Raw genomic sequence first — 25710 nt, forward strand, 5'->3', positions numbered from 1 at the left:
TATTATCTGAAAAGATTGAAATAGAATAATGTTAGGACTCTATAAAATTCATGGAATATCATCTTTATTTCTTTGCCGATAATACACCGTGATTTTATTGATTTCCGTTACTTTTAAGGGAAGGTTCTTTAGATCAAACAAAATGAATTTCTCTAAGAAACTAGCGTCTTAATTAACGGTTGTGGATTATTAAAAAAAAAAAAAATTACTGAACACGAGGGTGACAGCCTTTACCAATTACTAATGTTACTTATTTGTTTTGACATGTTCCGTCAATCACTTGACACTAACTTCAATGTCGTTCTTAAGGGTCTCTCACACTAATTATTTCATTTATTATGTATGAAAAAGATGTTTTTTTCCGAATTTAACTAAATGTGATATACAGGATGGTTCCTGGTAATGAACCTAACGACGTGTCGAATTTAACGGAAAACAAAAAAAAACATGGTGTATAGATGGTCGTCCAAATCTTGGCTGTAAAAGAAGGTGGCAAATTTGATAAATCTAGGTTTCAGCGGCCAATTGTCTTCAAGAAACGGATGCCTTCATAAACGTTGGCGAAATCATTGACGAACAATAACACTAAAAAAATTGATTGAAAATGTAGGGGTGTAGGTGTTATTCCATTCGATGAACTTCACTCCTTTTTAAGTGTCAAGTTTTGGTTGACCGTCTCTTGAATTCGATCAGGAACTTATTAAATCTCTTATACTTATTAGTATCCATACTAATATTATAAATGAGAAAGTGTGTGCGTGTGTCTGTTTGTTTGTCCGTCTTTCATGGCAAAACGGAGCGACGAATGGACGTGATTTTTTAAGTAGACATAGTTAAAGAGATGGAAAGTGACATAGGCTACATTTTGTCTCTTTCTAACGCGAGTGAAGCCGCGGGCAAAAGCTAGTAATTTATGAATTCTGTACCGTCACTGTTGAGCACAGAAATTTTATTTTCCTAAGGACTCCTTAAAATTTAATCAAGGATTCAAGGTGCTCGTTTTAAGTCCTAACCTCAAAGCGCTCCTCTAAGTGTTTTGCCGTGTCGGGGTTGCCCGCAAAAAAAAGGATCTTTGGTTGTTGGAAATTACATACAGATTGATCGATATGTTACACAAGAAAGAGAAAATTAAGTATAAGTCTTTGTGTTGTACTCTCTTCTGTGTTTTTATTTATTGACAAGTAGTTTTAGGGTGCCTATTAAATTGAATAAATAAAAAAAATATACATTTAATAAATTTGATTTTGAATTTGATTTTTATTTGTAAATATAAATTTGATGATTTTGCAAGGAAAAACAGTTGTGATCTTGAGGTTTACGAGTAGAGAGTTCAAACGAAAAATCGTAATACTTACTTACTAGGATGTTTATGTATTTTCGCGAATATATATCGAATAGTTACTTAATTAGTAGTTATAAATACACTTGCGTTTTAGTTTCTAAAAAAGGCACTATTTAGATCCTGGGACACTAGCACTCGGATGCATATTTTTTTAATGAAATCGGTAGGACATCATTTTTTTGCACTTCAGAGCTGGTTCTGCTCAGCTGCGCCTACATAAGTTGTTGCGTAAGTTGTTAACAAAAATTAACTCGCTGTCAGTTTTGTGACGACAAAATAATAGCATAAAATCTGTCTAGAAATTTACTTTTTCCACATTCTGAATGGAGATTATCGCTTAAAGTTTAGGCCTTAAAGAATGCACATCGGCTTTTCTTCTTCGTAGAGCGTTGTCTCTTTCTTGCTTACGTGACATTAATTGTCTCTTTCCAAAGACCGCTGTGCATTCTTTTTGGCCGTTTACTGTATTTAAATGCCCGTTTACGGAAGAACCTGCCGAATTTGAAAGATTGTATCATTCAGCAGCTCTCAAAAATTTTGTAAAAAATTAAGGAAAAAGTAATTTTTTTTTACTCCTATTTTATTACGAAGATTTTATTGATGAATTAAGATTTTAGTAAGTTTTATTTCGTCAATAAAGTTATCTAATTATCAGTGATCGGAACTATGAGAGCAAAACTTTAACAAAACTTGCTAAGTGGACATTTCAGAGTAGGTACTTACAGCCATGAAAATATTAATATTCTTGTAGTAATGTATTAGAAATCTTGGATTCAAGTATAAAATCAAATTTATCACTGATCTGAAAATAATATTCTTGGTTTCATTTTAAATTTATGTCAGCTCTAAAGTTTTGCTCCCATAGTTCCGATCACTGCTAATTATCTACATATATTTTCTTAATTATAAAAAATATCCTTCATATATCTTACGAAAGTCTACTTATATTACTAAATGTTGGTAACAAAATAGTATCAATTAAAATTTACTAACGTGGCTATGTACAAACTTTTTGAGAACTGCTGAACTTCAAATTCGACAGTGGCGCTCCGTGCATCAACCCCGAGTTGAGATGTAAAACATGTTCATTACATCAATAATTCAGAGGTTCAGCGCGACAACGACAAGCGATTCGTTTGCGTGAGAAGACGCCTGATGTATGCGGTCGAGGCGGAGGAGGGTACTATAAATACACAAATTTTACATTATCTGGTAGTGGTAAATATGTATAGCAATATATGTGAGTGTGCACGGGAAAACGTCCCAATTTGATTGCTATAAAGCCGCTTTGTCAGTTTATTCATATAAAGATACAAGTAAATCTCGCCTTAAGACGCTGTAGGAGCAGAAATGCTGAAATGGAAAGGAGCCCCCCTTTCAATTTGGGAATTTTAGTTAAATATACTAATGCTTTTAACTAGATTTATCGAAAAAAAAATGCCCATTCAGAACAACTCAGTTAAAAGATATTCCTCCTTCAAAACTTAATCAATCGTCGTCGAAATTTGATAATCTGAATAACAATGAAATATTCTTTGACGGACCGTTTAGGTTTTTTGGCTAATTGTTACCAATTTTGAATTCCGCTTCCGCCCCTTTATTTGCGCCATAATCAATATTTTTGAAAATTTCTAGCGTCTTAAAAATAAGAATATGAAAAAAATCAAGACGGTCCGACACAGATAAAAATAATAATAATCTGTGTTGAAAAAATCATTGCTCTATCTTCAAAAACCAGGGAGGAAATAGTCGAGAGCGTTTGTATGGAGAATTGACCCCTCCTGTATCGTCTTAATGATAAACGACAAAGTGGGACGTTTTACTAAACACACTCATTAGTTTGTCTTTAGAGATGCTATCAGTTAAACAGACATACAATTAATGAAATAATATCGCACTCTTTAAGTATATTTATTTTGTACTTAAGTAACCTTAAAAGCGTAGTGTAATGTGCTAAGACATGATTATTATTATTTATTATTATTTAAAGCCTATACTGTGTCCCACTGCTGGGCAAAGGCCTCCCCCTTCGATTTCCACTCGTCCCGGTTATGAGCGATCTCCGGCCAGTCGCTGAGATACACGTCCAGGTCGTCCCGCCATCTCCGCCTGGGCCTGCCAGATCCCCGCCTGTCTTGCGGCACCCATACGGTGGCTATTTTAGCCCACCTCTGTGGGTGCATACGGCAGACATGGCCTGCCCAGTCCCATTTCAGTTTGGCGGTCTTAACCCCAACATCTGTAATGCGTGTTTTTGAGCGCAGCGTGGAGTTGCGGATTCGGTCAATCCGTTTTACTCCTAGGATGCTGCGCTCCATAGCTCTTTGGCAAACCTTCAATTTGACAACAACATGCAACCTGCATGCCTTCAACATGATACGCAATAATATTTATTTAATTAAATTATTTGAGTACATATTTCAATAAAAACAAAAATATCCTAGCAATAAAAAAACCAATAGGATATACAAACCTATGAGTTACAATTTGAAATTCAAATCCGACCATTACGAAACTATTGCACCCGATAAAAGTCAGTTAAAACTTTTCAATCTCAATTTCGCAACTAACCTGGTGTAAAAAAATCTATTTTGCATCCAAAAGGCTAAAAGGCGAAACAATACCAATCTACCAAAAAAGCAATTACTCGTATCCGACAGTAATAAAATCCGCGGCAAAGGCCGAATGGTACAAATTTAATTTTCACCTTAATAACCGCTAGGTTTTTTCTCGCACTTTTGTTCCACTATCTCATAAAAGATGCATCGGCCGGAACAAGGTACCTAGCCACCGTCACAATAGCTTAGGCCTCGTAAGCTAGCTCTCTCTATCGTTCTTCTGTAGCGGCGCGACAGAGCCAGGCTGTGTTTCAATCGCCACGTAGCGTCGATGATTGTCACCTCGGCTAGGCCGGAACAGGAAAATTAATATCAGACAATAGCGCTTGCGGTAAGCAACAAGACGGGACCTTTCTGCGCAATTGTGGGTAGCATTTTGTATAAAAACGTTCTTTTTTGGAACGTCTAATTTGAATTTAAATCTGGTGCAAAGAATGTTTAACGGCTGTGGCGAAAAGGATTTCCTACAAAGCATTATTTTTAATATTGGGTTCGTGGGTAGGTATTCGTTACTATGTGATTTTTTTATGTCAAATCATGAAAAATTACGACCATTGATAACAATTATCCAGTAAAAATATGATCCAGTAAAAAATAAGACATTTAAAATGCATAAGTAGCGGTCATTCTATTCGAAAACAACATTTTCTGAAGTTCGAATTTGAGTCATAAATTATGTCACTGATTATTTTGACATGAAGTAAGTTCGAATTCGATGACGTCACTACATCGCTGACAGCGTTTTCGGTGGCCAAAATATATAAAAAATTCCCTTGTTCCTCGTAGATAACCAAGTTTGATAACTGGCTTTGTATGAGGAAAAAATATTCTTCTTTGATTACCCGGTTTGGAAACGAGAATTTATTTTTCCTCGTAGAAAACCTTTATTTTTTGCAGTTTTCTACGAAGAATTTATTTTCTTCTTTGCTTACCCGGTTTGGAAACAAGAATTTATTTTTCCTCGTAGAAAACCATTATTATATGCGGTTTTCTATGAAGAATTTATTTTCTTCTTTGCTTACCCGGTTTGGAAACTAGAATTTATTTTTCCTCATAGAAAACCATTATTTTATGCAGTTTTCTATGAAGAATTTTTTTTCTTCATAGCTTACCCGGTTATGAAATGGGATTTTTTTTCCTTATACAAAACCATTATTGTATGCAGTTTTCTACGAAGAATTTTTTTCTTCTTAGCTTACCTGGTTATGAAATGGATGGGTTTATTTTTCCTCATTGATAACCACTACCTACATATTTCATGCAGTTTTCTAAAGAGAAAAATTCTTTTTCACCACACCGACTGGTTTTACTAGCCAGCTTTGGGGCATCAAGTTGTGATATGTAAGGAATAACTTTGCACTCTTGAGATAAAATGCAACTTTGTCATTTGTTTTTGAAGTATCAAGAGAGCCTTTAGTTTACCAGTCGGTGTGGTGAAAAAGAATTTTCTCTTAAGACAACTGCATGAAATATGTAGGTAGTAGTTATCAATGAGGAAAAATAAACCCATCCATTTCATAACCGGGTAAGCTAAGAAGAAAAAAAAACTCTTCGTAGAGAACTGCACACAATAATGGTTTTGTATGAGGAAAACAATCCCATTTCATAACCGGGTAAGCTAAGAAGAAAAAAAATTCTTCATAGAAAACTGCATAAAATAATGGTTTTCTACGAGGAAAAATAAATTCTTGTTTCCAAACCGGGTAAGCAAAGAAGAAAATAAATTCTTCGTAGAAAACCGCATATAATAATGGTTTTCTACGAGGAAAAATAAATTCTTGTTTCCAAACCGGGTAAGCAAAGAAGAAAATAAATTCTTCATAGAAAACTGCATAAAATAATGGTTTTCTACGAGGAAAAATAAATTCTTGTTTCCAAACCGGGTAAGCAAAGAAGAAAATAAATTCTTCGTAGAAAACCGCATATAATAATGGTTTTCTACGAGGAAAAATAAATTCTTGTTTCCAAACCGGGTAAGCAAAGAAGAAAATAAATTCTTCGTAGAAAACTGCAAAAAATAAAGGTTTTCTACGAGGAAAAATAAATTCTCGTTTCCAAACTGGGTAATCAAAGAAGAATATTTTTTCCTCATACAAAGCCAGTTATCAAACTTGGTTATCTACGAGGAACAAGGGAAAAAATTACACACATTTTTAATCAAAAATACGTCATCATACACTTTTAATACCCAAAATTTATAAATAATGGTTTTTTATGTCAAATACTACAGAAGACAATCATTTATTGTCCCAATTTGAACCCTTAAAGTTATCTAATATGTTCAGAAAACGAAGAATACTGTCATAAATGTATAATTAGGTACAATGACTTCTTTGATTCCAATTTTTTCGCACATGTCGTTTATCGCTGATTGACTAATGAGCTGTTAGGTTTTTTACATTTAATTATAGTTATCTAATTGATTATCTAACGGCAATCAGTAGGGAAACCTGTAAACGATAAATCGAAGATATACAATCTTTTAAGATATAGGTGCAATATTACGATTAGATAACTATGTCATGAAGTAAGTATAAATATTTATGGGAAATGCCAAAAAGTAGTGATTTCTGATCTTTCACGCAACCATGCGTGTGGCTTTGTTGTTGTTAAGCGTTGTGCTCGCTGTTTCGGGTATGTATATTATCTATATTTTTATTTTCCCCTCACTATAGCGAGGAAACTACAACGCAAAAAATGCGTTTATCAAGGCCCAGCCACGACATTGGTCTAAGCGCGACAGCGGTGAGCGGCAGCCATACGTGGGAATGAAAAGTCCTATCGCTGTGTCTCGCTTCAATGTATATCTGCCGCTCACCGCTGTCGCGCTTAGACCAATGTCGTCTGTTTCCGGTAGTTCCACTCACTGTTTCCGGTAGTTCCACAGGTGGTAAATCATCTTTATTACTAGATTAACCCACTTTTATTAATTTTAAAGCAGTTAATTTGACTTTATTCAAGGTCAAATTACTTTACCCACTAGTAGATAAAGTGCGTTTTTACCCGCTGGTATTAAAGGACAAAACACGTGTTTCCGAGCTAATGTGGTAAAGGCTCCCTTGATACTTCAAAAACGAATGACAAAATTTCATTTTATCCACAAGAGTGCAAAGCAATTTTAACTTGATACCCAAATTGGCTGGTAGTTATAACTTTTAATATCATAATAATCTAAAAAAAATGTGAATTTCATTTTAATGATATTTTACAGTTAATATTCTCCTTGTGTTGAGTGTGGTGAATTTTTTTTGTCTCCGAAGCAAAATTTGTTTCACCTACGTGCCTTGAAACCCTCGCAACGCTCAAGATTTCACACTCTGGACCACGAGCGTAGCAAGGAATCTTTCGGAACTTTATTGGAATTACTATTTTTACCTCAAAAATTGAGAAAAGCTCCCGTGATGTCAACAAATGATGAGAATGTTGTATTTTATCCACATGCGGGACAAAGTAATCAATGTAAATTTTGAGTATTTCTCTTGTTGTAATTATTAGATGGTGATGATTTATTTGATAATGTATTTTTAACACCTGCACTTTAAGAATTTTTTATTTGTTTTTTCAGCGGCACCAAACACACACCAACAAAGGATAGTGGGAGGAGAATTGACCTCCATTGACCGGTATCCGTTCCAAGCTGCAATCCTTCAGTCAATAGACCTCGTCTCGTATACCCAGAGTTGTGGGGGCACCATCCTAAACCAGAGGTCCATTCTCTCTGCGGCTCACTGCTTTATGTAAGTCTTGTAATATTGGAACATTGTGTGTATGTGGCTACATTGGTTAGTTATTCAAGTCATCGTACCTACTTATATGTACACTGTAGGTTTATTAATAGTATAAACAACAACATCAACTCTGCTTATCAATAAATCATAATTGTATTAAAGGAAAAAATGGAAAAATTTACGCTTCCATTCCATTCCATTCCTTTCCATTTTTTCCTTTAATATAAAAATGTTTAGAATCGTTAGCAGACGTTTCTGCTTAATAAAAATTAAATCATAATTGATCTATACAGCTGGAATAATTTACTGTAAAGGAACCAAATAATAATTACAATATTTGGCACTTATTACAATAAAGTAACCGTTTATAGCCCACTGTTCATTTTCTTCATATACTAATTAATTTTACTTTCTTTGTCAAAAAGTCATAGTAAAGGCTAAATATGCTAAATAGGCTAAACTCAAAAAATATAATTATCCAAGCTTTTTACAAGTAGACGCTTACTGCGAGCTCGGATAACTATGTTTTTTTTATAGAAATTCAAAGAAATATGTCCAATGATATGTGGCACGTTTTCTTTTTTTTCATTTTGGCAATTTTTTTTTCAGGGTTACATCCCCAGTCAACTACCGCGTCCGCGTTGGTTCCACATACGCCAACAGCGGAGGAGTTGTTCACACCGTCGCACAACTGATCAACCATCCGTCTTACAATGCTTGGACACAGGACAACGATATAGCAGTCGTGCGGCTTTCAAGTCAGATAACGTATAACGATTATGCTCAGCCGGGTTCAATCTCCGGGCCGAACTATAATCTGGCTGATAACCAGGTGGTTTGGGCTACAGGCTGGGGTTTAACATCGGTAAGTTGTAAATACTTTACAACGATACAGCGAAATTCAGCATGACAATTGTATTATTTTCCTTAACTCATACTTGACGACATTGTTAATAACGGGTCCAACGCGGTTAGACATTTACCTTACAGCTGACGTTTCTGCTAGGTTGCACTAACTGTAGTCTGTGGTCAAAGAAGACTTCGCGTCAGTATCATTAAGCATGAATGTTATGTATTTAATCGATATTATTTTAGATACCAAGTATAGAGGTTGTTTGAGAGAAAGCAATGAATGCTTACGTAGAAAGGTGTACACGGAATTCATTTTGTCACAAAAAGTTTTAGAGCAATTTCGTCTATACACTCATTTCTTACGGGTCAAAAAATTTTTAAACTTCAATTTCTAGAACTTCTTTTTCTATATTGAGCATTTGCGTCCTGATTTGCCCATTAATTTTCAGCACGGCGGCCAACCATCCGAGCAACTCCGTCACGTCCAAATCTGGACCATCAACCAAGAGATTTGCCGACAGCGTTACAGCACCGTGATCACCGACAACATGCTTTGCTCCGGATGGCTGGACGTGGGAGGCCGGGACCAATGCTCGCAGGACTCTGGAGGCCCGCTCATACATTCCGGAGTTGTAGTTGGAGTGTGCTCGTTTGGGAACAACTGCGCCGACCCATATTACCCTGGTGTGAACGCTAGGGTGTCCAGATATACTAGCTGGATTCAGGCTAATGCTTAAAATTTGAAATCATCTCAAACAGGGAAACTAGCAATAAATTTAATTGAAAATGAATTTATTTTTTATTACTTTGTGTACCCATGGTACAGTTACCTGCAATAATTGACAAGAGGACATTGAAACTGACAAGACGAAGGCCGAAATAATATCTGAGATGGTCTTATTTATACATCGATAAAAGCGCGTAACATATTTTTGGAGCCTTCAATGTGTTACAAATTATTGCAGGTGACTGTAGTGCATTTAGAATAAGAAAAGTAAGACTAAGAAAAACTGCCAGAATACATAATAAATTACTTTAGTGCCTTTTGACTCAAATCTAGTATACAAATTTTCAAATCTATAAAGACTGCATAATTGCATATACACAAAAAGGTCCAAGGTCTTTGGAAAAAGACAATTAACTTCACATAAGCAAGAAAGAGACAACGCTCTTCGAAAACGAAAAACCGATGTGTAATACATAAATATTGCCGGGTATCTGCTGTACATATTTATTGTCCAAAAATACTATATCAATCAAACTGGCTTCTTCCCAAATCGTCATTATAATGAAGCAATCTTACTCCAGAACAGTCGTAGTCTTTGGAATCAAAGGGATATATTTAAATTGGCCAAATCTTATTCCACCTCGTCTACAAAAAACGCTTTACAGCGAAATATTCCTACAAATATAGGCCCTTTCATAAGAAAGCACTGAGAAAGAATGGAAGATTGCCTATTTTCGACTAAGCAACGTCGTCGTCATCCAATTTATGTCTCTTCGCTATTTTGTCAATTTGTAGATTAACTTTTGAACGGGCTTTGTTTTTTCTCCTTTTTGAATGTATTTTGCCAAATACTTTTAGGTGCATATTCTTTTATCTTACAGTTTAACTCCCTTATTCATAAACGTTAACTAAAGATATCACGCCGACAACAATCGTTTGTCTCTTTCCGACGTATTGGTGTGATAGAAAAGGACAAAGGATTTCTGTCGGATTGCTAACTTAAGTGAACGTTTATCATATGAATAAGGGGGGTAAGACTTTAGAAATATAAATTTTAAAGTAATATTTTAGTCAGATTCAACTGCAGTATTGTAACAAACTAAGGATTGTAATTTGTTAACAATATAATGTTAGTCATTGAAAATCGTAGGTGCTTTCAAGTAAGCCTTATCTAGAGGTGGCAGATTATTCCAACATTGCACGGCGGTGTATTGGAAGCTACCAAAAATATTTAAAGACCAAATTACAGACAGCAACCCGCAAGGCCGAAAAAACGTACCAGTTACAACTGTACGAGTAGCAACTCTGGTCTGGCAATGAAGCCTTCACAAACAAATAGGTACGCCTAACAAACTTGACTTTCGTAAAACATAATTTTCAATAAAAACGAAATTTGAGCCTTGCGTGGCCAAGGCGCCTGAGCTCACGCAATTCCTCGCATAGGGTCGTTTAATTTTGCGCCTCCATATATTTTGTAAGGCGCTCTATACATTACTGCGTCGAGCGTATATCTGCCTAATAGCGAGATTGTTTTATCGTCCTCATTATGAGAACACTACTGCCTATTAATTCACCTAAACGGGGGAAATTGCTTCTCAAGAATCGGACGGATCCGGTAATTTAATTTTAGCCTATAAAGCCTATGTAAAATCTTAATTAATTTGAAAATTCTACGTGTGAAGGTTTTCGGAACAATGTTTTTAAAAAGTGTTATATTTTTCACAAAGAAACATCGGTTGCAAATTATTATTACTTATTCTCGTTACATTTACGATGACTTAAATACATTATTATACTGGGCCGAAGCCAAAGCTTACGGCACTTAATTTATGTTCTATTACTAGTGGCAGTCGTTTCCTTAATGCTGAGGATCATGACATCATGTCAGTCTGTTGAAGGTGTCCATAGGCATCTGTTCCTCGTCAAGGGCAGGCCTCGTGCAATTTTAATTGGCCAGTGACCACGTAATTAAAGAGTGCTTTCCATAAAAAACGAAAGCCCCAGCCCTGACCCGGTTTAACTTAAGTGATCACTTTGAAAACTATCTAAAAATTGGTAGGTGACATAAAAACCCTTGTGCTTAGTTTCTTTTTTGTTATTTTTCAGTCCAAACATATACAACTACAACAAAACTTATCAATGCCTGACATTCAAAGACCAAATTACAGAAACGTTCGGCAAGTCACGTAATGAATTCGTAACACTCGATAATTGACACGTCGGGACCCTAATCGACCCCCGCTGTATGCTAAGATCTCGACAACTTCTGATATTTCCCACACGTGGCTGAAGGGTTAAGAAGGGTTGTTGAAGATTGGGTAGTGGTTTATTTTCGGTTTCCTAAGTATAAGTACAATTTATAATCTAACTTGGTACTTGGTCGTTTACTTTCAACAAAATGTGTTCTGCCTAACCTTTTTGGGAAAATAAGCATGAATTAACGTACATATTGATTGAAACTAACACGATTTACTCAAATTAAAACTGCACTCTACCTCGTACCTACCCCTATCGGGACTTTAAAACAAGCTACTCTCAAAGAACGTTGTTCACTTCTATATTTTTTTTTATATAACAGTTTGTTGGTGGTAGATTATTTCAGCACTTCATGACGGCATATCGAAAGCTGTTACTAAAAACAGACGTACCGTCCTTCGGACCAAAAAGTCCTTGAGCGTCAATTAGGCAATTGAAATTGCATGAGTGACGGGAAATAAATATAGCACACTGGCCAATCCTCGTCAAACCGACGTTAAGCCTAAATAGTAGAAAACGTAATTAACTCAGGTAAATCGGATTGGGTGAAAGTTTTCGCACGATAACTGGAGCGGAAAGCTCCCCCCGGCTTAAGCCCACTTCGGAGGCTTTACGACATAACTTGGGCGAAAAATTTGCATCATAGTGAGAGCTTTAAGCTCTTGGTGAACTGCTACTTTATTGTTCGTAAAAAATTTATATGATCTATGATTCAGGTTTTTATAAATACTTACATGTTATGTGAGTGCGGTTAATCTTTTTTGCAATAGCGTAGCAATTTTGATAAATGTATCCATTATTATGTATTTTGAAACTTGTATCAAAAGTTACGTACCGTATCGTAGTTAGATTGACATTTCCTACAACTTAAATTGACTCCATTGCTACTGTTTTAGTGCGACAAATGTCAAAAATCCTAGTAACTTCATCATATTGCAGTTTAGTGTTTATCTTGACAATAGACCAACCGCATTTAAATAAGAATCGAAAAGCAACTTTTGTCAAATATTAAACTTCCACTACTATAGCGGCTTCAAAATTTCTCTTTTATTTTTCCTACCAACAACAAAAAGCAAGCAATTCAATACTTGTTGCAATAAACGCAAACATCTCTGACATCTCATCGCCCGCCGGATCTGAAGCGGTGTCAGCGAAAATTTCATTTTCACGTCATTGCAAAGAAAACATAAAATGCTCTGTAAAGTGCGGGATTGCCTTAACTAGCTGTGCCAATCGCGCCCCTAGTTGTCGCCGTAATGATATAAAAAAGTGAGATAAAAAAAGGAAGAAAATTGCTATCATAAGAACGCTCCCTGTAGGTGAGGGGTCGGTGCCGACGAAAGTGAAGCAAGAACATATTTATGTCACATTTTGCTGTCGTTGCGAGTTGAATATCATAAGCAGTACATAAACACATATATTTTAGAGAGCTTTTAAGTTTTATGCTTAACTAGTCTTAGTTCCTATATGTTTTCATGTAAATAAGTGGTCTCTATGTGTTTTCACGTAAATAAATGCGCTTTCATAAAGCAATTGGTTACTAGTAAAATAGTTTTATCTTTATATGAAATGCACACACGTGACTGCTACGTAGTGTACAGATTCGATAATATTGTTGGCAATATTTATAAATTGATATCCTGATACCAAACGTTTATATTTATAAACCAGAAAATGCATGTGAAAATACTTAAACTGTTTAAGTTTCTTTTTTTATTCAATGTTATTCACGTCTGGCAGGACTCGAACCTATAGCCTTTCGAAACACCCGTTTAATTGCTCTGAGCAACTAAGCCACAGATATGTGCAAATTTTTCATGCTTTCCTTTCAATTAAAAAAATTAAAACAAATCTACTATTTACTAGTATATTTTTTGTCACAATTAATCATGGTTACTTTCGCATGCTACCATCCTTCGAGTAAGTTGTGTTTGCAAATTCTCAGATTCGTCTGAAGTTCTCTTATTACTTGGTCTAATAAACGATCCTGGTTGGATTATTCCACATTCGGGTTTGTAAGCAGCGCTACACCAGACAAAATTCGTTTTTACCTGAGATAGACCATTTAATTAATTTTATAGTTTTGGTTCTAAAAAAAAGCGTGTTAATGTTTTAGGTTAATTTTGCGTTCAAATCATCTACGATGTGGATCAATTTGGCAAGTATTTTGGCCTTATTCATATAATATTTTTTCTATCTAGAGTAGGTAAATTCAACTTTGCACTTTGACATTTTTGAAAGTTTTATCTTTGATGTATTTTTCCCGTTTTATTTGTCCCGTGACGGGTTAAGAATTTCACCACCCCGTTTCTTCCCGTAGGTGTCGTAGAAGTCGTCTGTGGGATATGGGTTAACTTGTGGCGTAGGCGAGAGGCTGGTAACCTGTCACTCCAATGTCACAATTATTCGGTTTTTTTTTTCAACCCCTTATATGTCAAGAATGCAGTGGCATGGAAACTTAAATAGTTTAATGTGCTCTGCCTACACCTTTATGGGATAGAGTCGTGATTGTATGTATATTTTTAATTAAACCATTATATCCATAAATATTGTCGGTTATGAAAATGATCGTCGTGTATTTTGAAACTTGCATATTGAACTCGACTGTACTCGAGTAAGATTTTTACACGAATTTCTTCACCCCATTTACAACGCAGGATGGTAACTATTTGAGCGACCGCTTCTGAAAGCCTGTAATAAAATAAAGGTTAATGATCCCAGCACATTTGTAAGGGAAATTTTATGATAGCCGGCACTACCGTGTAATGAGGTGTGCAGTAGTAACGCAAGTGGCTTATGTGCCTTATGTGGGGGTGACGTCTAAAAATGGATAGAGAGATACCAAGCTAAGGTGGCAACGACTTTGATTGACCGACGTTTGAGAAGTTCGATTATCTTAACTTAACTTTGTCTTAACCTGTTTCAAACGGTAAAGTATTGGTCACTTCCGTGTACCCGAAGTACCCGAAAAGGAACGTGGTGTCAAGTTATTCATTTTTACATTTAAAAAAATTAGAAAAAACGTCCCACATATTTAGTGGACCGCTTTCCATCAAGCCTGGCTAAGAACACTCCCGACTAATTCAACTTTCAAACAAAAAAAAACCTAAATAGGTTCATCCGTTCAGGGTCAAAAATATAGATGGCGCTGACGTGTCAACTGATTTAATGTAGGGAATTCGAATTCCATAAAGCAAACAAAACAAATAAAAGACTCCTTTGTTAGTGATTTAAAAAGAGTGCACTGTACAATTTTAATGGCACCTTATACGAAAACTGTCGCCTGACCCACATTTCATTCAGAAAGGCAACAATTATACATTATCTCCATCTCTTTGAGAGTTAATTTTCCTGTCCTAGTGACACTGGGCTTTGGCACCCCTCATTAACTGAATATACTCATTTTCTCTTGAATTTTATAATGAAGGCTCATTAGCGTTTTTATAAAATTACTGGGCTTATACTGGCAAAGATAAGTAAGATACAAAATAAATTTAGTTTTTTTGGAAGGTGTAAGTAAATATAATTTTAGTACTTGTAACTTCAACTAAATTCTTATTATTTTGTATAGATAACGATAAAACTAAACTTTTTGTTAAATTATATTAATTAAGGGGATTAAGTTAAATTATATGCACGTGGCGTGCAACATTCGAAGTGTAAAAGTTGAAGCGTAAAAGTGCCCCCGTGGCCTATTTGCTGAATAAATGATTTTGTATTTAGTTAACAAACAGCAATTCTGTATCGAAACTGCTTTCGAATTTCCACTACCACTTTCATTTTCGTGGTAATTTTCACAAAACCAAAGTTTTGGGCATCGAAAGTGTTAAGACTTGGCCGTTAACTCTACACCGAAGTCTTGCAGTATTGTTTCCATCGTAATATACCCCGGGACTCAAACAAACTAGTTTAGAATGATCTCCGACTAAGTATCATTGTTGTTCATTGTGTATAATTTATCCCTGTAATAATCAAAGAAAAGTTTTTAAAGCGCTGGTGGCCTAGCGGTAAACGCGTGCGACTTTCGAAATGTCATTTTATATTTGCCAGTTAAAAAACTGAAATCAGGGATACAAAAGTGGGGGGAAAGAAGGGAAACATTGACACCTCGGCGTGTTTCTACTTCCATATTTTCTTATAAAACTATAAGCTATATACATGCCAAGTTTCATGCTTTCTGCCAGACCGGACTGTACATCTGGTTAAGAACTCGTACTAAGTCGCTCGTCGGTGAAGGAAAACATCGTGAGGAAACCGGACTAATTCCAAAAAGGCCTAGTTACCGTCAGGTTGAAAGGTCAGATGGCAGTCGCTTTCGTAAAACTAGTGGCTACGCCAAACCTTGGGATTAGTTGTCAAAGCGGACCCCAGGTCCCCATGAGCCGTGGCAAATGCCGGGATAACGCAAGGAGGATGATGAAGTTTTTAAAGCTACGCACAATTATGGCCCCATACTTACATTTTTGAAAATATTTACATAGCATGGTATGATATTACGAGCTTGTAAAACTGCTAACAAGTGTTGATAGTTAAGTACAATAATAAAATCGTTTCTCGTGTTATGAACTGCAAACTGTATAATTTCTAGTCCCTTATTAATGTATGTTTGAATCAAATACTTCATTAATGTCCAATTTCTTTTTAAACAATCTTAATAGAATGTATGTACATGACATGTAACTTGGCGTTATCAATAAACTATTGTATTGTATTGCAATACATTGCAAAAATGTTGTATTGTTAATAAGATTTCTATTCCTATTTTCAAGCAAAAAAAATCCTATTAACTCTAAAGTGGCGTGTTCCGATATTAATGAGAGCTTCAGCAACTCCTATATATTTGATAGCGACTATATCTCTGGAGCAAGTTAGTAATGCGCGAGGTCCGATCTAATGGTTATTGACGAGAAGTTACGCAGCAGAACCTGTCTTGAGGGAAGGCATAGAAAAATTCGCACGCTTCCATCAGGGATCCGTGACTAAGTTGGTCATAGCGACTGCTCTGGCAAAGCACTAAGTCGCAGGTTCGAGTCTTGTCGGAGTCTTAGTGTTGGAAACCAAGTCTCATTTGCAGTCTTTGAGCAAATTGAAGTACGAGTATGAAAGAGTAATACAGCATTGAATGGTCTACCCGAGGCAAGTAAACGTAAGCTATAAAAATACTTCCTTGCTAACAGTTCGTCATAAATATTTTATTGGCTGTAAACACACCTAATTTCGTCGTGGGAACCACTTTACGATACTTTAGTTCCAAAATAGCCTATGTTTTGGAAATTAGTATGAAGTTAAGCTGTCTTTATTTTGCGTACAATGTAAGCTTAAGAGGTAAACAAACAGAGTTCTTGAGCTAATAAAAAAGGGATATTTGGCTGGAAATATATTTATAATTATAATTTATAAATACATACATACATACAATCACGCCTGTATCCCATAAAGGGGTAGGCAGAACACATGAAACTACTAAAGCTTCAGTGCCACTCTTGGCAAATAAGGGGTTGAAAGAAAACGAAACTGTGACATTGCAGTGACAGGTTGCCAACCTCTCGCCTAGCCACAATTTAACCCATCGTGAGTTATATTTATAGTTAATATAAGTGTATACGTTGCTATGTTTTATTATTAACCTGGTGACACCGTCGCGCTTTTATCACCGCACCTCCCGCCAAAGAAACAAAGTTCATCCTTACTTTCTCGACACGTGGCAAACCAAGAAGAAACGGGTCTCTTGCTCGTTTTTGCCCAGAACGTGCAAGTTGGGGAATGAGCTACCTTCTGAAGTGTTTCCCTTGCGCTATATTATGAGGTTCTTTAAGGAGCAGGTATTTAGGGTTCTCAAAGGTCGGCAACGCATTAGTGGCTCCCCTGATGTTGCTTATGTCCATGGGCGGCGATGACTGCTGCCCATCAGGCGGCTCGTCTGCTCGTTTGCTGCCTATTTCATAAATAATAATAAAATAAAAAATAACTAGGTTAGACCATGATAAGTTGGCAGTGCCCAAACGGAGCAAGTGTTATATACGTGTTAATGCGAGAAAACTTGAAATTATAAACCACAAGATTTGCCGCCATACTCACGTTGACTATAAACTGCTCCCAAATATATCACCAATAAACTTGAAACACCAATGAATTCACACCTTGAATTTAGAGAAATAAAGTTTATATTCGTTTGAAAAAAAGTAACGAAATAATGTAAGTTGAAAATATGTTTCTAGATAGATAAATTTTCAGTGCTCGGGTGCGGGGCAAACAACTCAACGACAGACTACATAGACAGACACCGCAAATGTTTTCAAAGAGCGCGTCTGGTAAATACCACAATATAAATAAAATAAAATAAATAATATTGGGGACACCTTACACGGATCAACTTAGCCCCAAACTAAGCAAAGCTTGTACTATGGGTGCTAAGCGACGATATACATACTTAAATACATAGAAAACATCCATGACTCAGGAACAAATATCTGTGTTCATCACACAAATGATTTAGATTTAGATTTAGATTAGATTTAGATTTCTTTATTGGTAAATTTATAACCAAATTTACAGGTCAACAAAAATTTGTACATTACAATGTGTAATACAGTTCATAAACAATTTATATACTCTTTATTACAGTGTTACAACCAGAATAACATATATAAGCATAGGTATTATGGATTTTCGGGACAACGACTCCTTTTGAGGAACTCGTTGATGTTATAATAAGCAGACTCTAATAACATTTTTTTGAGTTTGCTTGTAAATATAGCATCGGAAGGTGCTTCTTTTATGTCAGTAGGTACACAGTTGTATAGATTAGGGCCGACAACGTCCAGCATCGCACGGGCCTTCGCTAGCCGACGGCGAGGGGGCACTAGTAGGTCACGTCTGCGCGACGGTCGATGGTTTATTTCGCCGTAGGTTTTATAATTTTTAGGTTCGAACGGACGAATTTGCATGCCGTTAATATGTAAACACAGGGCAGAGTCAAAATACGGTGCTTTTTAAATAACTCCTGCGCTGGGTGATCAGCTGGTTTTCGGTCAATAATACGTAAAGCCCTTTTTTGCATTTTGAACATCTTGTCTCGGCTAGCAGATGTCGCCCAAAGATCAACACCTTGTATTAAAATGGAGTGGAAATAGCCAAAATAGGCTTTTCTAACGTTCTCACTCGTTAAGGTTGGTGCCAATCTTGAGAGAGCATAGCACGCCGATGACAGCCTGTCACACGCGTGGTCAATGTGCGGTGTCCACGTCAGCCCGGAGTCGATCACGAATCCCAAGTATTTGGAGGAGTCCGTTTGGGGTACAGGAACGTTATCTGCTACTATATTAAGTGGTAGGTATTTTTTTCGCAACTTAAAGTGTACAATATTTGTTTTATTTACGTTGAGCAGCATACCGTTGGATGAGAACCACGAAGCCATTTGGTGCATCACTTGACATAACTTTAGTTTTAGAGAGTCTATATCTTCTGCGTTTACTATAAAACAAGTGTCGTCGGCAAACATTACGTATTCCGGGATATCACAAGCTGTTGAAATATCGTTCACCAGGAGGAGAAAAAGGTTGTTTCCCATTATGGAGCCTTGAGGGACCGCACAGCTTCCTATTGGATCGAGGTCAGATTTGGAACCGAGAACGTAGGTGCTCTGTTTGCGGTCACTCAGGAACGACGCTATGATATCATGGAAGCAGCCTGAAAACCCATAGGAAGATAGTTTGGCGAGAAGCAGCGCGTGATCAATCATTTCGAAGGCGCGCGACAGGTCGCAGAAGACGGCGGCGACCTGCCGCCCGCCCTCGAGGTGCGCCGTCACTCGCGCCACGACGTCACGCGCCGCGTCCACGGTAGACCTTTTTTTTTTTTTTTTTTTTTTGTCGGAGTGGGGAATGCGTTTACGCACCGTCCCCCCAACCACGGGAAGGCCTTAATGGGGGGGTGTGTGGGACTCCCACTTTCGGCCCCCTCTCCTATTGAGAGGGAGGGAAGCGGACTACCCACTAAACCCCACTCCGGCGTTTCGCCCCCTGTGCCGTTCATGAAGGTGCCACGGGATCATCGGATTTCCTCTTTCCACCGTGGCGCCCTCCGGCAGCCCCGGCTAAGTGCCAGGGCACCCGCGCAAGGAAGGGAGGGAGAAACGCTTGATCCCTCCCCCTACGTCGCTAGTGAGGCCTTTTGTGCAATGCGGGTCCCGTACCCGCCGGCCCCTCTAAGGGTCTTGGCGTACGAACGCTCGTCGCCTTCGCCCTTGCCGTCTGCGTCTGAGAGGCAGCGCGTCAGCCGCCGCTTCGCGCTCCCTCTCCGCCGCCTCCTTCTGTGACATGACATGTTCGCAGAAGGAGGCCATCGCATTCCATTTCCTCTCGCTGCTCAGCATCGCCGCTATGACGCTGTGCAGCGAGAGGTCTACCACCTCTATGGCTGCGACCAAGGCAGCCCTTTCTCCGGCCCAGCGATTACACTCTTGAAGAGTGTGCTGGGCCGTATCATCGTCCGCACCACAGTCCAGGCACTGGGTGCTCGGCTCCCTCCCGATGCGGTGCAGGTAGTGGCCGAAGCAACCATGCCCGGACACCACCTGAGTCACCCTGTAGGTAAGGACCCCCTCCTTCTGTCCAACCATTCCTCCATTACCGGGAGGATGGCCCCTATGGTTCGGATGCCATAGTGGCCATTCTCCAGAGTGTCCCTCCACTGTTGGCGCAGGTGCTCCTTAGCTGCCCGCGCCACTCTTTCGTCTTCCTCGGGGTCCGGCGGCTCTCCCCGGGTTCTCGCATCCACCTTTCGCTGGTACCTCTCGGCTAGGACCACCGCGTCCAGCTCCCAGGGAGGTGTGCCGGCGAGGAGGCACGCCGCGGCGTGGGAAGTGGTGCGGTAAGCCCTTACCGTCCTTTGGGCTACCACCCTCTGGGGCCGACGGATCAAGGCCTTGGTACGTTCCGTCAGTCGTCCTGCCCAGATTGGCGCTCCGTAGAGCGCCATGCTCCGGACGACACCCGCAAACAGCCGCCTGCAGGGAGCATTCGGCCCCCCCAAGTTAGGCAGCAGGCGACCCAGTGCCGAGGCAGCACCCACAAGACGAGGAGCAAGTCTCGCGAAGTGCTCCTCAAAAGCCCATTTTCTGTCCAGGACAAGACCCAAGTATTTTATGTTGGCCTTGACCTGGACGGACTGACCCTCCACCCTCAACGCCGTGCTTGCCCGCAGTTTCCACTCCCTCGTACCCCCCAGAACCATGGCATCGGTCTTTTCAATGGCGACCCGCAGCCCGAGGAGTTCGATGCGGTGTACAGTGAGCTCCGTCGCCACCGCCGCCTTCCTTAGAACCTCCTCCAACTCCCGCCCTCGCACGGCCACCAGTGTGTCGTCCGCATAACACAACGTGACCATGCGCGGGAGTTGTGCCCCCCGGAGGACCCAGTCATAACCGACGTTCCACAGGAGGGGCCCCAAGACGGACCCCTGTGGAACCCCGCAAGTCATAACTTTCGCCCGCCGTACATCCCCTTGTTCGTAGAGCACCACCCGCCCCGTCAGGTAGTGATCCACGATCCTCCTTAGGTATAGAGGTACCTCGTGGTAGCGGAGCGCCTCTGCAATCACCGCATAGGGGAGAGAGCCGAACGCGTTGGCGATATCGAGAGACACCGCCACGACTCCCTCTCTCTCTTCCTCCGCCAGCTCACTAAACGCCCTAAGGGTTCCCACTGCGTCCAGCGTCGACCGCCCTCTACGGAACCCGAACTGATTCTCGCTTAAGTTCGGGCCTGTCCCCTCCAGGTGCTGCTGGATGCGGGAGGCCAGGATGCGCTCGAACAGCTTCCCGGCCTCATCCAGCAGGACGATGGGCCGGTAGCCGGCCGGGGAGTCCGCCGAGCGTCCTTCCTTCCGGAGGAGGCACAGCCGTCCCTCCTTCCAGGGTCTCGGGAATGTTCCCTCGGTCAAGCAGTCCTCCAGCAGGGCCCTGAGGTGGTCTCCTAGATGCTTCAGGGCTAGGAAGAGGACCCTCCCTGGTACTCCGTCCGGCCCCGGCGCCTTGCGGGTGGCCCTGACTCGCTCCACTGCCCACTCGAGCTCGTCGTCTGTGATGGGGGGGGGGGGGGCGAGCCGCCTCTCTGGGTGCCTTTCCGGGGGGCCATCACCGGCGGGACGAACTCCGGTGCGTCCGGGAAGAGCCCCTCCACTACGGTTTGAAGGAGCTGCGGTTCCATAGATTCCATGGGGGATGCGCACTGCAGCTTGTTGCGTACCATCTTGTATGGACGCCCCCACGGATCTCTATTTAGAGTCGCGAGGAACTCTTCCCACCGCTCAGTTCGGGCCCGCTCAATGGCCTGCCGAAGCGCTCTCTTTTTTTCCCCGAGGGTAGCGTGGAGGAGCGCCTCTTCCTCCGGGGTGTGCCTCCTTCTTCGGCAGCGAGTATAGGCCCTCCGGGCGGCGTTGCAGGCTGTGCGAAGGGCAGCGATCTCCGGGCCCCACCAGTACACCTTGCGTCTGCCCTGGTAAGGCCGGGCTCGAGGCATAGAGGCGTCGCACACGGCCATTAGTGACCTGCGTAGGTGGGTTGCCCGCTCCTCGACGCCCATGGATGCCTGAGGGGGGGCGCTCCAGGCCTCAATAATGGCGGCTTCTTCTGCAATTGCCCTGTCGAGGCGGGCCAGCGACCACCTGGGGAATTTGTCACCCCTTCGGGGGCCGAGGTTAGGCGGTGATCCTCTGTGAGTCTGGGAGACCCTCATGCGGATGTAGAGGTGGTCCGAGAGGGTCTCCTCGTCCTCTAGCACCCTCCAGTCGGCAACGTGGGCCATCAGGGAGGGGGTCGCGAGGGACACATCAACGATAGACCCCCCGTTCCAACGGACGCACGTTTGCGTGTGGCCCCGATTGAGGATGCACAGGTCCACCGTCGCCGCCCAGTCCTCGACCTCGGCTCCCCTAAGGTCGGTATCGGGACACCCCCACGCCCGGCTCTTGGCGTTGAGGTCCCCCAACACCAAGACGGGCGCCCGGCCAGCCCTCCGCACCACTCCCTCCAGGTCCCCTAGAAATCTTTGGAAGGAGTCCAGCGGCCTATTGGGGGAAAAGTAAACTGCTACTACTACAATTTTCCCCCATTTAGCCGCCACGAAACCCTCCCCTCTCTCAATCCCTGATAGAGTCTCTCCAGCTGGGACCACCAACGCCACTCTGCCATCTCTAGACCCTTCCCAGTTGGGCCGAGGAGGAACAGTGTAGGGCTCCGCCACCGCTGCCAGTGCAACTCCCCACTCAGCCAAGTTCTGCATGAGCAGATCCTGAGCGCGGGCGGAGTGGTTAATATTACACTGCAGCACCTCCCATGGACCTTGGTGCAGTTGTCCTGACATTAAAGGTCCATGGGGCGTTCCTCGGGGGGTTCCTGAATCTGAGCGGCCCCAGAGGGGGCCCTATCAGGGGCACCACGATTGCCAGTGCGAGCCTCCACGCCTTTTACCTTTGGTGGGTGACAAGAGAGGCCTCCCATTCGGTGTCTCGCTGGCAGTTTTGCTAGGTGGCAGACCGCACAAAAAGCCTCCGCCTGGCAGTCTGCCCCCTTATGCCCCGGCTTACTGCATCGGAAGCAGAGGTTCCCTCGATCGATTGATGAGGGGCACGTGGCCCTGGTGTGCCCCACGCTCAGACATTTATAGCATCTGAGCGCTTCCGGTTCGAGAGCAACGATTCGGGCCACCGACCACCCGATCGTTACTCTCCTCGCCGTTGCCGCCGCGCTCGCTGCCTCGATGGGGCACTGAGCCAGGGTCGATCCGGTGCCGTTGAAACCGATGCGGATGTCTCCCACCTTGACGTCCGCAACGGAGCAGCCCCCTTTAGCGGCGATCGCCCCAGCCACTGCCTCTGGGGTTGCAGCCTCGTCTAGGTCGGAGACCCGTAAGCGCGCTAATTTGACGGGTCTATACACTTTGGCTGCATCCCCGATTGCCGCCTCAAGACGCGTCTTTAATTCGTCGGCAGAGCGGCCATTATCAGCCCCGTTCACCTCCAGGATGCGGGCCCCGTCCGCCGTTCTTTTTATTCGAACGTTCTCCAGTCCAACCTCCTCCAGCCTGAACGCTTTGGTGGCCCTCAGCATAACAGAGGCGTACGACTCTGTCGTGTCTGGCTTGAGGGCCACCACTACCGCCGCCGTTTTTGGCACTATCAGCTTTTTTGGAGGTACAGTTGTTGCCGTCGGTTTGGCCGTCTGTGCCTTGGGTGTAGCGGAGGTCTTTTTCTTCTGCTTCTTTTTCGCCCCTCGCTTCTCCACTGCTACCCACTCCTCCTGCGTGTGTGTGTATGTTTGGGTCTGGTTGGGGGCCTTTTTCTTCGTCTTTGTTTTCTTCGATCCCGCTGCAGCTGATTTGTTTGCCGTTGGTGCTTGAGCAGGCCTTGCCGGGGGCATTAAAGTTGACCCCGTCTGGCTGGCTTTCATTTTTGTTGGTCCTCCTCTAGTCCCTGCTTGCGGGCTCTCAGTTAGCGCAGCTGTATTCTGCCTGTCCGCCGCCAAGGGCGGACGTAGAATTGGCTCTGGGGGGAGGCGGCTTCGGACTTCTTCCAACCTAGTGTTTATCATCCCCCCCAGGGATATGAATAACTCCCTAGAGAGGTGCTCTTTAAGAGAGTTACAGACGGCCGTTATTTCTTCTCGGACACTGTCCGCGGTCAGTAGATTTCCTCTTTCAGAGTAGGCTCTTCGGAGCGCCTTTGTTTCAGACCGCATTTGCGCCAGCTCCTCACGCATCCTTTTATTATCCGCTTTTAAGGTGCGGATCTCCTCGCTCTCATTCTGAGACTGTAGCAATTCTAATGCGGCTACTATTTTTTTGCAGGCTTTGTTAATCGAGCCCCTGATACCCCCTTGGAGGTTACGGGACTTGGCCGTCTCTGTCAGAACCGTCTGGGCGGCGCGGCGTGCTACCTCGATCGGATCCTCGTTTGGGGATGAGGAGGGGGAGGGGGAGACCCGCCGTTCACTCCACTGGTCCCCTGGCATGGCCTCCTCGTCTGCCCCTTCGGAGTCCGATCCTACTGTGTTCCTCAGTTTGTCTAGAGCGGCCGACAACCCCACGTAGGCCCCTGCTGCCTTTTTCCCCCCGTTGGCTGACAGAACTTTTAACTTGAGGCGGGGTGCGGACGTCCCTACCCCTCCAGTTTTCCTTCCTCTGCGAGCCGAGTTTATTTTTGGCTCGGGTTCTGGGTCCTCCCTTAGGTAGGGGTTTCCCCTCTTGGCCCCGGCCAACGCCTTGCGTCTTTGGGGCGCGCTCCCGCTAATCGAAGAGGTCTCTAGGACCACTTCGTCGTCACTTTTTGAAGCCCGTGACGGCGGGCCGCCACCTCTTAGCCTCAAGGTCCCAGTGTCGGAGTGCGACATCGGGTCGCAGTCTTCCACATTCCGTTCAACAAAATCCAGATCAGAATCTTTGATGTCCGTTGTTCGTTTGCCATGGTCGTTTTCATTTTCCCTCGAGTGGTGTGCCTCCCCAGAATACGAAGGGCGGCATGTCACCACAGTACGGGCATCCAGTATGGATATCCGTTCTGTGGTGACACGGAGGATTGGGACCTCCTGGGGTAGTTTTTCTGTAATATTGCCACTCATGATTGGTTTTGCTATTTTAAAAGGGGTATGCCCCCCTTTGCGGCGCTAGTGACTGGGCTCCCCCAGCCACTCATCCCATCGGCACGCCGCAAACCTTGAGATTGGGGATTTTTATAGTGGTTTACTCCACTTGACCTTCCTCTCAATGAGGTAGGCCCCCGGTCCGCTCAGTGTGGATTGCGGGTTGCCCGACAGTGGCCAAAGCCACGACGCCGCGCAAGGCAGCCTCAGCCCACCTCTGTAGCTCATAGAGCCCCGCCCGTGTGTTGCTCTTTGTCTGGCCTCTCGCCTCAGGCCTGTCCGGTATGGGAAACCCTGTCCGGCATAGCCCTGAGGGTCCTGGGGGCACGCAAGCCCCTTCACCACGGCAAGGTGGCAACACGTCGAAGGGGGTCCACGGTAGACCTACTAGGCTGGTAAGCGTATTGTTGCCGATTTAGCAAGTTGTTTATTGTAATGTGATTCATTATCCTGGTACTCAACAAACGCTCAAAGATTTTAGAAATTACCGGTATGAGCGATATAGGCCGGTAATGCTTAGGCAGATGCATTTCGCCTTTGCCTTTATAGAT

General features: G+C 42.3%; 2 protein-coding genes across 2 annotated transcripts; one reads left to right on the plus strand and one right to left on the minus strand.

The window, feature by feature from the left end:
- The first annotated feature begins 6494 nt into the window (after window positions 1–6494).
- Window positions 6495–9331, plus strand: LOC125229013 (trypsin CFT-1-like). Its single transcript, XM_048133772.1, has 4 exons — window positions 6495–6594; window positions 7526–7697; window positions 8298–8553; window positions 8990–9331. Exons 1-4 carry the CDS (start codon window positions 6549–6551, stop codon window positions 9275–9277), a joined length of 762 nt encoding a protein of 253 aa, XP_047989729.1. The 5' UTR covers window positions 6495–6548; the 3' UTR covers window positions 9278–9331.
- A 13554-nt stretch (window positions 9332–22885) lies between these two features.
- LOC125229103 lies at window positions 22886–25138 on the minus strand. The gene has a single exon (XM_048133881.1). It carries the CDS (start codon window positions 25136–25138, stop codon window positions 22886–22888), a length of 2253 nt encoding a protein of 750 aa, XP_047989838.1.
- Window positions 25139–25710: the final 572 nt, after the last annotated feature.

This window comes from Leguminivora glycinivorella, chromosome 8 (assembly GCF_023078275.1).
Source record: "Leguminivora glycinivorella isolate SPB_JAAS2020 chromosome 8, LegGlyc_1.1, whole genome shotgun sequence".
In the NCBI taxonomy this organism is placed as follows: domain Eukaryota; kingdom Metazoa; phylum Arthropoda; class Insecta; order Lepidoptera; family Tortricidae; genus Leguminivora; species Leguminivora glycinivorella.

What these genes read in the sequence shown, in the direction of transcription:
- LOC125229013 (XM_048133772.1), top strand. Translation starts at nt 6,549, where the DNA reads ATGCGTGTGGCTTTGTTGTTGTTAAGCGTTGTGCTCGCTGTTTCGG. An exon ending in CGTTGTGCTCGCTGTTTCGG is followed by an intron (nt 6,595 to 7,525) that starts GTATGTATATTA and finishes TTGTTTTTTCAG; the next exon opens with CGGCACCAAACACACACCAA. An exon ending in TCTGCGGCTCACTGCTTTAT is followed by an intron (nt 7,698 to 8,297) that starts GTAAGTCTTGTA and finishes TTTTTTTTTCAG; the next exon opens with GGTTACATCCCCAGTCAACT.
- LOC125229103 (XM_048133881.1), bottom strand. Translation starts at nt 25,138, where the DNA reads ATGAGTGGCAATATTACAGAAAAACTACCCCAGGAGGTCCCAATCCTC.